Source organism: Trichechus manatus, unplaced genomic scaffold (assembly GCF_000243295.1).
Source record: "Trichechus manatus latirostris isolate Lorelei unplaced genomic scaffold, TriManLat1.0 scaffold00025, whole genome shotgun sequence".
In the NCBI taxonomy this organism is placed as follows: domain Eukaryota; kingdom Metazoa; phylum Chordata; class Mammalia; order Sirenia; family Trichechidae; genus Trichechus; species Trichechus manatus.
This window is the reverse complement of record NW_004443961.1, coordinates 12,593,584-12,607,631: the sequence shown is the minus strand read 5'-3', so window position 1 is coordinate 12,607,631 and position 14,048 is coordinate 12,593,584. Positions and strand designations below refer to the sequence as shown.

The window sequence follows — 14,048 nt, the reverse complement described above, 5'->3', positions numbered from 1 at the left end:
GTTCTGGTGCATTTTCTTCCACAGGAGAGTCATCTGGTGTTTTATTTTGGATGCCTGCTGGAACCATCCTGTCCTGTTTTTGTAAATGTTTTGATATTGTCTGCTGTTTTCAGGGCATTCAGTAGTTATTTTTCACATTTATTGATTGTCGATTTGTTTGTTTCGTCCCTTTTTAAAAAAAAAAATTTGACTGTGTCTGAGCAAGTGGACTGTGTGTTCTTTGTTGTTTGCTCTTTTGTGCTCTCAATACTTTTCACCTTCTTCTCCAACTGGCAGGGTGAGTCACTCAGATATGGTACAGCAGGGCAGGTCTAGCTGAAGAGGAGTTACCGGGATGGGTTGTTTGTGGCACTTACTACAGCCACCAGGGCAGGTCGGTAATCAGTGCAGGGCAGGTTCCAGTAGTCCGTGCCTGTGCTGCTTGGTGGTGTGATGTCAAGTGCACGGTGCAAGTAGGCAGGATGCAGCGGGGAGATTGTTATGTGTGAAGCTAAGATGGATATGAGAGAGAGGAGAGAGGAACAGGAGCCAAAAACATACAAACAAAAAAGAATGCTAGGAGAGCTTGCCATTGGAATGGAGAGATGAGAGGCTATGAAATGGAGAAAAACAGAAAGGGGAAGAGGAAGAAAAGAAAAGAATGAATAAATAAAAATCAGAAAGATTAAAGAAACGCAAATTTCCCAGGGATCCCACCGATGCAGCTGTGAGGTCTGGGGAAGTCGCTCTCAGGTGTTGCAGTACAGCCTGACTAGAAGGCGTAGAGGTATACAAGGCCTGGTATTCAGGGATCGGTTGTTTTGTCTCCCGCTGGATGCTCCGTGAGGCTGCTTTCTCGTACCCCCATTTGCTGGTCTCCGATAGGAGTCCAAGATGGTGGATCCATGCTGCGTTAGCTGGTAGGGGACCTCTGCATGAATTTCTCCCCACTCTCCGTTCTCTGTCAGTTTTCTCACTCCATTTGGTGCTTGGCTGAGTTCTTTATCTCTTCATTTGATGTTTTAGGTTTTCAGGATTGTTGTATTCTCTGTTTGGCTTAGTTTTTCGGATCTTTGCTGTGGAGGAACGGCGTGGTGCTTCTGCCTAGAGCGCCATTTTGCCAGAACTCCCTCATTAATCTACTTTTGAGAACGCATTTGTTACCTTAGGTTACTAACATTAAGTTAGAGAATGTATGAGGAATGCTAACTATAATGCCTAGGGCACAGGAAGCATTCAAAGGCAGCTGTTATTATAATCATTGGGGTTTCTGTGTTTTCTAAGGAAATAAACTATTTTTCGGGGAAATACTAAATATTTAGCCAAAATTTATAAACATGTCCTTGTTTTTTAAAAAATTTCTTTTTAAAGTTGAGTTATTTCCTTTATGAAAGTTAGTACATAATTTTAGAAAGTGTAAAGTGTTCAAGTTATGCTGCTGGATTCTAGAAAATGGCAGTTTATGAAACTGATGCTGTTAAGAGTCAATATAGAATACATGACGTTAGCCATATAGTATCATTTTCTAATAGGTGGTTTGCAAAGTTTGCAGTTTTCTCAGTTCATTGTCAATTGAATTATAGTATGTTGCTGAGCCAGAATGTTTTAGTAATCTATTGTCATGTAACAAATCACTTAAAACTTAATAGCTTAAAACAATTTATTATTAATCTATCAAGGTTCAGTGGTTGACTGGGCTCAGCTGAGCTGGACGTACAAGCCGGCATACTCCGGTGGCTGGCAGAGATAGTGCTGGCTGTTGGACAGTTGCTCACCTGGGGCTGTGGACTGGAGCACCTATAACTTCCTCTCTATATGACTTGAATGGAGCCCTGGTGGCTCAGTGGTTAAGTGTTCGACTGCTAACCAAAGGGTTAGTGGTTTGAATCCACCAGATGCTTCCTTGGAAACCCAATGGGACAGTTCTCCTCTGTCCTGTACGGTCACTATGAGTCGGAATTGACTCGATGGCAACTGTTTGGTTTTTAGCCTTTATATGACTTGGTTTTTGGTTTTTATGTGACTTGAGCTTCTCACAGTATGGCAGCCAAGTCTTGAGAAGGAGTGTCCTAAGGGTAAGCATTCTGAGTGGCAAGAAGTAGAACTGCCAAGCCAGTAAAGGGCTAAGCCTAGAACTGACACAGTTCTACTTTTGCCTTAGTCTGTTGGTCAAAGTAGGCACAGGGCTCTCTCAGATTAAAGAGAGAAGAGAATGAACTCTACCTCTTGAACATGTGGATGGGAGATAGGAATGGCACATGGGTCCCAAAGCTGAGATAGATACCTCAGTTTGCCTTAGCCTGATGACCCTGTGCAATCAGAAAACCTGTTCCCTTTATTCTGGATATATGTACCAAACAATATTCCAGCCTGATGTGACTTCCAGTGTAGATTTTCCTGTGGGAGAAAAGCTCACGCTGACTAGTGAGCCCAAATATTGTGGATGACTTAACAATTCTCTTCTTTGTAAATAATAAAGTAGCTTTCCAGTTTAATCACAGTCTTTTGAGAGTTTAGTAAATATAGATCACTTCTCTTTGGCCTGATTACCCCAAAGTAATTAATTAGACTGTACTCTCTCTACCTTGGATGCAAAGTAATTCCTCAGAGTTGTGTATTTCTGGAAACCAGTCCTAATGCCCAAGTGACCAGTCTACTTGGCCTTTCTTAACTGCCAAGGACTGTATTTTGGTACAAATAATGCCCTTTGAGACAAAATTGGATAGCCTTCGATGGTAAGGCTTTTGCCTTTGAATTAGTTCTCTCTTGATACCTGTTGTGTTTTATTTCTGTTGTTTGTAGAAAATATCAGAGAGCGTTATGGAACCCTAATAGGTGAGCTCCATATGATTGAATTGGAGAAAGGTCGTAGTGGCTTGGGTCTAAGCCTTGCTGGAAACAAAGACCGATCCAGGATGAGTGTCTTTATAGTAGGAATTGATCCCAATGGAGCAGCTGGGAAAGATGGCAGATTACAGATTGCAGATGAGCTTCTAGAGGTAAGCTCTTGTGGAAGACTCTCAATCTACTCTCTCTTAACCCAAGGAAGTAATGATACAGCAGAATAATCAGCTTCCAGAAAATCTACCCAGGCCTCACATTATGACTGAGAAAACTATCGTTTGCCTAATAAAGTAGAAGTATTGCAGCAAAGTTGGCTTTAAACCAAATCTCTACTAAGTTCCCATTAACTTCCATTTAAAGGTCATGACTGTAGCGCCTGAAACAGTTTTTGCCCCAAGACAGTAATAAAGATTGCACTTCAAAAACATCTTTTGTGTGTGTGCTGCATTTTTATTAAAAGTTTTGAAAAGCCAAATGACCAGTCACTCCCCAGTAATGAGGCTGACTCCCTGGGCTTTCTGGAAGTTGAATCCCTAATGGTAGAAGTGATGGGGTGGGGTGGGGTGGGTCAAGGTTAGTCTAAATAACAAAAGCAGTAACTGAACCTGCCAAACAAAATAAATTTGTTGGCCATAACTTTTAAAGTGTTTAGAATTGTATTTGCATGTTTTGTTTGTCCTTCCCTCCGCAAGTCTAGGATCCACATGTCCTGCCTTTATACTCTGCCCTGTGCCCGTGTGTTTGGCTAGGGAGACTCAATCAGGCAAAGGCTCACACTAGAGGGCTGAGCTGGCAGTTCCCATGAGGGACTCTGTCTGCTGCTTAGGCACATTCTGCTGCCCAAATCCTGAATTCACCAGCATTGCTTCTCCCAGCAGCCTTTTCCCAGAGTTTGAGTTTTCAGGTCACCTAGGAAACATGACAGCAGAGGACTTCCCAAGATGGTCTATATAGGCCACAAGTGCTTAGACAGAGCCCTTGCTTGTACAAAGCATGTCAGAAGCCCAGTGGCTGCCGGGAAGTTTACCTCCCCCAGAGTTTGTCCATTGGTACCTCTTAACCATTTGTCACCAGTTGTCACACTACATGTACATTGCTTTAGTGTTGATTTTAAACATCACCGTCAAAAGTCAGGTTCATGTTCTAGGGAGGAGAATGTGTATGGAGCCCTGGTGGTGTAGTGGTTAAGAACGCTGCTGCTAACAAAAAGGTCAGCAGTTCAAATCCACCAGCCATTCCTTGGAAATTCTATGGGGCAGTTCTACCCTGTCCTGTAGGGTTGCTGTGAGTCGAAATCAACTCGACAGCAGTGGGCATGTGTACTTCTTTTAGAGGAAGTATATACTTATTTTAGAGGAAGAAAAGATATGATTTTTATTAGCTAGATGAGGAGCCCTGGTGGCGCAGTGGTTAAAGCGCTTGGCTGCTACCTGATAGGTCAGTGGTTCGAACCCATCCAGGAGCTCCATGGGAGAAAGTTGTAACATTCTGCTTCCGTAAAGATTTACAGCCTTGGAAACCCTATGGGGCAGTTCTCCTCTTCTGTAGGGTCACTATGAGTTGGAATCGACTTGAAGGCAATGGGTTTGTTTGTTTTTCTCTTCTTTTGTTTAGATAAGATGATTTTAAAAAACTAAGAAATTAAAATTCCAGTCTTAATGAATGATCCTTATTTTTCACAGATCAATGGTCAGATTTTATATGGAAGAAGTCATCAAAATGCCTCATCAATCATTAAATGTGCCCCTTCCAAAGTAAAAATAATTTTTATCAGGTGAGCATTTTCTTTTGCTGATTTACCAGATAATTTTTGGTAGTACTTCAGCTCTAAGGTCTTTCGAATGAAAATAAAACATGTTTAAATATATGAGCGTTGTAGTTCTAGGTCTTTGGGGTTAGCGGGTTTTCTCTGCTATCCTCTGACTCTTCAAGTAGTAGAACAGAAATAATATGAATTCTTCTGATGTGTTGATGCTTTTTATTTTAGAAATAAAGATGCGGTGAGCCAGATGGCTGTATGTCCTGGAAATACAGCAGAACCTTTGCCTGCTGCCTCAGGGAATCTTCAAAATAAGGAGGTATATATGGCTTGTGTTTGTTTCTCTGGGAAGATCTGATTGATAGACCACTTATTAATTCAACAAACATTTACTGAATGCTTATAAGGTTATCAAAGATGAATAGGTCATACCCTCAGCCCTTGAGGAATTTATAGCCAAGAAGACACACATGTAGTTAAGTGTAGCACTTACCTGAAGGCTACCAGTAGATGTTTGCATCTAGAACACTGAGGGTAGAAACCCCTTGCCGTCAAGTCGATCCCAACTCATAGAGACCCTATTGGACAGAGGAGAACTTAGGGTTTCCAAGGCTGTCATTTTTTCTCTTTTTTATTGTGCTTTAGGTGAAAGTTTACAGCTCAAGTTAATTTCCCATTCAAAAATTTATACACATACCTTTTAGTGATGTTGGTTGCAGTCCTTGCAATGTGACTGCATGCTCCCCCTTTCCACCCTGGGTTCCCTGTGTCCATTCATCCAGTTCGTGTCCCTTCCTGCCTTTTCATCTTACTTTGGACAGAAGTTGCCCGTTTAGTCTTATATATTTGATCAAATTGAGAAGCACATTCCTCACGTTTGTTATTTTTGTTTTATAGGCCTGTCTGATCTTTGTCTGCAAAGTGGGCTTTGGAAGTGGTTTCGGTTCTGAGTTAGCAGAGTGTCCAGGGGCCATAGTCTCGGAGGTTCCTCCAGTCTCTGTCAGACCAGTAAATCTGGTCTTTTTTCATGAATTTGAATTTTGTTCTCTATTTTTCTAATGTTCTGTCCGGGACTCTTTGTTGTGATCCCTATCAGAGCAGTTGGTGGTGGTAGCTGGGCACCATCTAGTTCTTCTGTGCTCAGGTAGTCTCTGATTCATGTGCCAAGGCTGTAATCTTTATGGAGAGACTGCCACATCTTTCTCCTGCAGAGTGGCTGGTGGGTTCGAACCTCTGACCTTTTTGTTAGCAGCCTATTGCTTAACCACTGCACCACCAGGGCTCCTTGAGGGTAGAAAAGGAATTGTGAATTCTACCTCTAGAGAGAGAGTGGGAAAAGATTTTATAGGGTAGGTAACACGAAGTGTATGTTGGAAGGAAAAGGCTTGGTGGGGGAAACATTGCAAGCAGAGGAGATGGCGTGAAGGCTAGCATGGAGGCTCTGGCAAATGCAGGGGCTTGAATAATGCAGAGTATTACTGAACAGTGAGAGGAAGGCATGGGAGCTGATGGGAAAGGGTAGCTGAAACCATAGATAGGGTCAGATCATGAGAAACTCTTTATCACAGCCTAATATATGTGGACTTTGTGTTTGAGGCAGTGAGGAACTCAGAATGAGAAGAGTATGTTCAAAAACTTCTCTGGCAGTAGTATAGGAAAAAAATCAGAGGTTACAGGGGAGAGGAGTGAAATTAGAGTGAGAAAATTATCAGAGAAATGGAGGAGAAAGATAACAAGGGCCTAGAGTAAGGCAAGAAAAGAGGAGATGGTTATGTTAGATGGTAAGGAACCCAAATTGATAGTATTTCATCCCCAACTAAATGCAGGCATTGAGGGAAAATGAGTGGTTGAGAATTAATTTATCCAAGAAATGTTTATTGAGTATGTGCCTTGTAGGAGCTTCTGTTCTTGAGGCTGGAGGTAAACAGGCGAATAAGGCAGACAGGATGTACAAGGCTTCCAGATGTCTGATGTGGTGACCTGGTGGGTGGCTGACTTTCACCACAATAGGAAATATAGAGAAAAGGAGCAGATATTTGCAAAAAGATAATACGTTTTACTTGAGACAGCTTGAGAATGAAGTAAGTACCCACTGGAAAGCCTGGTAGAGGTGTGCATTGGAACATTTGGTCTAAAGTGTAGAGATGTATTCCTGTAGATGTAGATTCGGCATTCGTTAGCCATGGAGCTGAGGCATTTGCCTACAAAGAGCATTTAGGGAAGAGGGTTAAGGTCAAAATTATGGAATATCAACAATAAGGAGGAAGGCCAAAAAGAGTGGTGGGACAGGATAAGAAGAACCCAGGAGGGCATGTTGCATGACTGCAGGGGAGAGCACATTTCAAGAAGGGTGTATTCCACAACCTGAGTGCTACAAAGAGGTCAGGTAAGAAAGAAGGTGACTAAAGAGAGACCGTTAGATTTGGCAATTAGGAAATTATCAGTGATTTTTGAGAAAAATGATGGATAAGAAATTAGGAGAGAGAGAGGAATGGCTAGGGGGTGATAAAGAGTTAAGGATTTTTTGGTGGTAGTGTTGTTTTGATTGGAAAAGCTTTGCATATGCAGTAGGATGAATGAAAGGAGGTAGTGGAAAGTGAAAGGCTTAAAACTAGGGGAGCCCATGGTAATATCAGTTAGGGGAAGGGGAGTTGTAGGAACAAGAATACTCTTTCCTAACTGAATATATAAACATTGGGTATATCTATACACAAAATTAAGGAGCCCTGGTGACACAATGGAGCCCTGGTGGTGCAGTGATTAAGCGCTCACCTGCTAACCAAAAGGTCTGTGGTTGGAACCCAGCAGCTGCTCCATGGAAGAAAGATGTGGCAGTCTGCTTCCATAAAGATTACAGCCTTGGAAACCCTATGGGGCAGTTCTACTCTGTCTATAGGGTCGCTGTGAGTCGGAATTGACTAGACAGCAATGGAGTTTTTTTTTTTTTTGGTTTGGTGGTACAATGGTTAAGCTCTTGGCTGCTAACTGAAAAGTTGGTGCTTGGAACCTGTCTAGCAGCTCTGCAGGAGAAAGACCTGGCGATCTGCTTTCTTAAAGATTACAGTCTAGGAAATCCTAGGGGAGCAGCTCTACTCTGCCACGTGGGGTCACTATGAGTTGAAATAGACGGCACAGAAACACAGCATACATAAAACAAATGTATGAACTATAGTGTCATTCTAGTTACTCACATTGTTGATTCGAGCCAGGTGGTTATTCAATATGTGTGGGTTATAAAGGAGAAAATTTTATTTTTGCATTGATTGAACTAAACGTGTTCCTTAAGAAAATGGAGTACTATAATGATTTCAGGTAAAAGCTTTTTAATAGTTCCTAAATTCACTTAATGACTAAAACAGTAAAGAATAATGAGTGGTGCCTCTGCTAGTGCTCTAGGTTTCAGTGAGTTTCCCTATTTTGTAGCTGGGTGGCCCTTAGATTTCATTATAGATTAAGTCCAGGCAGACTTGAGTGCCACTTAGCATCTCTGTGCTCTAAGATGTTGCTGTCTAATCATACTGCATACATATTTTGAAGAGAGTATAATGTTTGTAAATGACATTGAATGTTAAAATAGTAATAATGAGTTATACTCTGTGAAATAATTTTGATGAAGTGGCCCTTACATTTAAACAAACAAAAATATATAACACTTGTTTGCCTTTTTGACCATTTCTTTCCCTCTGTCAGGCTGACCCAAGTATTACTACAACTGACCCAGCTATAGACCTCAGTTCATTTAAAAACGTGCAACACCTGGAGCTTCCCAAGGTAAATGTGCTTGAAATTAGAATGAAATGGTGTTGAGGACCTTCACACCAGTGTTCTGATTCACTGATTCTCAAAGTGTGGTCTCAGACCAGGCGCATCAGCATCCCTCGGGAACTTGTTAGAAATATTAAGTGCATCGGCCCAGCCAGACCTACAGAATGAGAAACTCTGGGAGTGAGCCCAGCAAACTGTGTTTTAACAAGCCCTCCAGGGGATTCTGATGCTTGCTGAAGCTTGAGAACCACTGGCCTAAGTGATACTTCAACAGGGGCTCAGCATTTACTGTCTTCATGATTATCCTAAGGTATGAAATGTAGCCTTCTCTTCTTTGATTGATTTACCAAGGACCTGCGCTGGAGGAAATAAGGAATAAAGAAATAGAAGTTACAGTCTTTGTCTCTCATGAAACTGAAAGCTCAAATAACTAGAAGTTCTCACTGATAGGCAGGGGTGGATTATCCAATAGGCAAGGTAAGCACAGTGCTTACTTTGCTTACCAGATCATCTATAGTGAACAATTTCACATTTTTTCACCACATCAAAAAATCTGCTTTTAGGTATGGCTGGCATCTTTCTGTCTCCCGACCCCACAGCACCTTCCTACAGAATCAAAGCCTCTTTTCAAATTTAGAATCCCTGACGGGGGTGAATGACCCAGTAAGCAAGGTAAGCACAGGCTAACTTGTGTTTACTTACTAATCTGTAGTGAACAATTTCACATAGGTTTCACCAAATTTTTGATGGTGCTGAAACCCATGTGAAATTGTTCACTACAGATGATCTGGTAAGCAAAGTAAGCACTGTGCTTACTCCGCCTATTGGATAATCCAGCCCTACTAATAGGCACCAGTGATGTATTTGCTTTTGAAAATATCTGAATATAGGTTTAAGTGACTGCTTTAACGGAGTGGTTTGCTGACCAGAAACTCATAAATGCTTTCAGGTACTGCAGGCTGCTTCTGGAGAGCAGGTGAAAAGTAGATGAACAAGAGTAGAAGCAGAAAGAGTGGTAAAGTGCTCAGGCAAGAGAAGAGGGTAGAAGGATATTTACATGAAACACTGCAGACAAAGAGGAGTGGTCTATTGCCATTCTCCTGCTAGGAGGCCACGCAGCATGATGCTGAAGAGCCTGGACGCCAGAGTTAGTCTGTCTGGGGTGAATCCCTGCTCCATCGGGCATGTACTTGACACACTGATGACCTCTTTGTGCCTCAGTTTCCTCATCTGTAAATTGGAATGATAATAGTACCCGTGTCTTGGGTAATTGTAAAAAATTAAGTGAATTGCTTATAACATGGTCAGCATAATGCCTGGCACATGGTCAGCCTCTTTAAGTATTTATGGAAAAAAATACCCTGACTATATTGATTTGGTTTCTATTTTCCAGTAGATAACCCTGTACAAAAGTGGACTGGTCTGATCTTGTTCAGGTAGCTGTAACAGGAGTCCTTGTTATGGGCTATTTGTGTTGTAGGCAGGGGGAAAACAACAGAGGTCATTAAAGCTCTTTGCCCTTTCTAGCGAGAATTCATACACTCAGTTCAAGAATCCTTCATTTTATTGCCAATGAAGAGAGCTAATACCTTCCTCTTTCCCCAGCTGATTTTAGGGCTTTGTGTTTTGTTCTGTTTTCCTTCTAAGTCCTGAGGCAGTCTATAGTATTTAACAGTGCAATCATTTCCCTATAATTTGCTAATTATGAAACAATTTAAATGTATACCGAGTTCATTATGATGAATTATTTTTTTTTCAATCTTGGTTTTTGTTTGTCTTTAGAATAGTCCAAAATAAGATAATTTTTAAACATATATCCTTTTTTGTTGTTGTTGTTGTAAATATATACATAACACATTTGCCCATTCAGCATTTTTCACGTGTACAATGTAGTGATATCAATTACGTTAAGCCTGTTATACAGCCACCAGCTTAACATATATCCTTTTATGGCATTGATTCTAATTGATTCACCCAGCCTGTGTACATCCTGGGATGTAATGAGTGCCCAGGAAGTGTCGGTGGTATTACTTGTAAAATAGCTGAACAAGGAGCAGAACACAGTGATTTAAAGCCAGACCACCTGGGTTGGAGTAAAGGGTAGACTGGCAAAGAGATGACTGACTGCTTCTCTGTTTTCTATGATGCTGTCTCATCCAGCATCAGGCTACCTAATTAAGGTGTTCCACTGGTGTATACATCATCTCAAGCCCCTGCTCAGAACCTTGTCTGAACTTCCATTATTAAACAGATAAATGCAAGCTCTTAACCTGACCCTCAGCAATGGGGGTGGACAGAAGCCTGCGCTGGCTATCATAAACCCTCCTCACATACATCCTGAGTGATCTCTGATGAAGCACTTAATCACATTGGTCCTAGTTTGCTCTTTTGTAAATGGGGCTGCCTACATCAGAGGAGTCAAAGCCACTATCGCTGAACATTTGGTTTTGATGAAAAGTGGAAAATACAGACAAAGTAGGGTAGCTCTCCAGCCAAGGGTTTCAGTGCAGGTCTGTGCTTAGAGTTGAGAGCATTTTCACTCTGCGTGAATCAAAATGCAAGTCTCTGAAGAAACAGCTCTGGGTATTTGGTCCTAGAAAGGACAAAGCATGCAGCAGTAATTGCAGTCTATCTGCAAAAAGAACACAGGTGGCAGAAGGGGATGAAAGGACTGGGCATGGTTGTTATTTCTAAGCTACATACCAGAAAGAGAGGAGGCAGGATACTTTGGTTGGTTTTAAATGACTTATTTTGTCAGCCAGTTACACAAGACTAAATTTGCAAAGGTTGCATGTTGTTGACTAAATTATTGAATGCATCTTGGTTATCCAAATATTTTCCTAAAGTCACTAGAGATGTCAGACATATAGGGAGACTGAAAATATTTCAATATTTGATGGAGGAGAATTGATTCCCGTTAGAAAAATTTGAAAGCTTGCCTAATAAAAGAAGAGATTTCTAATAGTAAACTTCATAAAAAAATTGTTTTTCAAACCCTTGAGTGGAAGGTGACATTTTAGTTATGGTCACAAAACTTCTAAATAAAAATGATCAATTTCAAGTTTTCTTGTTTTTGCTTCTCTAGGATCAAGGGGGCTTGGGCATTGCTATCAGTGAAGAAGATACACTCAGGGGAATTATCATCAAGAGTCTAACAGAGCATGGGGTAGCCGCCAAGGTGAGGCCTTACCATTTTCACTATCACAAAATAGCGGAAAAGGAAATTTCTACTGGTAAATCACTGAGAATCTTCATGTTTCCATCTAGGATGGACGGCTCAAAGTTGGGGATCAGATCTTGGCTGTAGATGACGAAGTTGTTGTTGGTTATCCTGTTGAAAAGGTACTTTTCCGAAAGAAAGTTAATGGTACTGTGAACACATTCTTGGGCCTGGCTGATGTGTGGGCATTGTGGTAAGCACAGGGCACTAGAGCTACATAACTATACTGGATATGTATCCTTAAGGAAAAGAAGAAATTACTTAGAGATTTTTCAATTTTTTTTTTTTGCAATCAAAGTGATGTTATAGTTTTTTTTTCTGTTACCTGGTAAATTATTCAATAGTCAGTAAGCATTTTTGATAACTATCGTTTTCACTTCCCCTTAGAAAAACTTGAAACTACTAAACAAAGGCTTAGTGTTAGGACCAAAGGAATTTTATTTTTTTAAATACATGTTCCCTCCCATAAATATCTATGATGTGTAATGCTTTGTAAACAGATTTTAAGATCACTAAATATATAACTTTAATTGGAGTCAAACAGTTCTTTGTAGTATGCATAATGTTTTATAAACACATCATTAGATATACAACTTTATTAGAGTTAAACAGTTCTTTGTACCTGAGTTTCCTTCCCCTCTGAAGTGATCATAATACTTACCAGAAATCTCATGTGAGACCTTTCATATGTAAGTTCCAGAAAAAGCATTGTCTCCCCTGAGATTTGGCGTGCTTTCCTTCCTTGTGTTGAATGAGCATCCTGTAATTGACAGTGTTTCCATTTCTAACTTGGGCAGCAAGAAGCTCAATTGTCAATTTTTGATTGTTTCAGTAATGTACAGATCAGACCCTTTAACTCATACATCTATGTTTTAACTTTCCACTTGGCTTGATTCTCCTAATGCATAGTGCTTTTAGCATATGTGTTTCCATTTTTTTAAAATTGTTTATATAAGCTGCTTCAGCTTCTTTGTGGAATCAGGAAGTGGGTAAGATTTCCCATTTATCTTGCAAGGTCATAGGGAACAGACATGATTAATTAGAACTATAAAAAGATGAAAAACCTATACTTCTATAAGGAAGAATCTGGTCAGAACTAGACTTAGAGTAGAAATTAATGGTGGTCATAATTATATGTCAGCCAACCAAAGAAAACTAGAGAGCTATTCCTGTCTCTTCTGCCAAACCTAGACAGAATTAGATTCCAGCTATAATTGCATCTTATTTAAGTCTACTGATTTGCCTTTGAATTTTGTTTTTCCTCCACACCAACACCCTACCAGTTTATTAGCCTTCTGAAGACAGCAAAGACCACAGTGAGACTTACCGTCCTTGCTGAGAACCCAGATCCCCAGACTGTTCCTTCAGCATCTGGTACAGTGAATGAGGAGAAAAAGAACAGCTCCCAGCCTCCGATGGTCCCACCTTCCAGCTCCCCAGAACCGGAGCCTATTCGAAGTAAGGGCTGGGCTCCTGTAAGTCCTGTGCACATGGCACTTTTGCACTCTACAGAGGGTCCCAGCCTGGGAGCCCACTACCTGCCTGCCTGTAGTCACTGTGAAAGTCTATTGTGACAGGGCCTTTGGTGAGAGAATGATATGAGCAGAGGAGTACCTGAAGAAAGAGCACAGGACTGTGAGGCAGACAATCTGTGGGCTATGCATTAACCAGCCACAGGTCCTTAGGAACAACCCACCCACCCACCCACTCTGAGCTTCAGCTTCTTCATCTCTAAAAGAAGGAGGTGATACTTTTTGCTTCCCAAGGACCTTTTGCAGAGGGATCCTGTCATTCCAGGTTTCTGAGTAATGAGAAGCATCATTCTGTGTACTGCTTTCTGACACTGGGCAAGTGCTTTAACTTCTCTGAGCCTCAATTTTCTAATATGTAAAATGGATACAATTATCCTACTTCACAGGCAGGATCAACAGTGCCTAACACTAAAAAAACTAATAATAATAATAAAACCTTTAAAATTCTAGTCATTACCACAGTCTAAGGAGTCCTGGTGGTGCAGCGGTTAAACGCTCAGCTGCTAACTGAAAGGGTGGTGATTTGAACCTACCAAGGGGCTCCGAGGAACAAAAGACCTGGAGATCTGCTTCAGTAGAGATTACAGCCTAGAAGACTCTATGGGGTAGTTCTTCTCTGTCACATGGGGTCACTGTGAGTCGAAAGCAACTAACTCACTGGCACGCAACAGCAACCACAGTGTACGTCATAAATGTGAGTTCTGTGGTTTGGGTGTAATAGTAGATCTGTGAAAATAAATGAAATGGGTGTGTGTGAACCCTGCTGTGATACTTCAGTGTCTCATTAAAATGCCGGTCTAGGATATGTAGGCACATTATTCCTTTGAATTACTTTTTGAGAAAAATTATGCTGGTATTTAACAATAAATTTCATGCTTGCCAGCATCAAAAAAAAAAAAAAATCTTAAACATGTTGGACTTCTCTGCAACTTGAAGAAAAAAAATATTT

General features: G+C 41.0%; 1 protein-coding gene across 4 annotated transcripts in view; it reads left to right on the top strand.

Annotated features, from left to right (window-relative positions):
* The window catches only part of MPDZ (multiple PDZ domain crumbs cell polarity complex component), a 163,953-nt gene that overhangs the window by 129,098 nt on the left and 20,807 nt on the right, over positions 1-14,048 (top strand). For all 4 annotated transcript variants that reach the window (XM_004373498.2, XM_004373497.2, XM_004373496.2 and 1 more), the window contains 7 exons: positions 2,782-2,978; positions 4,506-4,597; positions 4,811-4,901; positions 8,273-8,353; positions 11,433-11,525; positions 11,615-11,689; positions 12,851-13,025. In XM_004373498.2, coding sequence (XP_004373555.1) covers positions 2,782-2,978; positions 4,506-4,597; positions 4,811-4,901; positions 8,273-8,353; positions 11,433-11,525; positions 11,615-11,689; positions 12,851-13,025 — 804 coding nt within the window. The remainder of the gene's footprint in view (positions 1-2,781; positions 2,979-4,505; positions 4,598-4,810; positions 4,902-8,272; positions 8,354-11,432; positions 11,526-11,614; positions 11,690-12,850; positions 13,026-14,048) is intronic.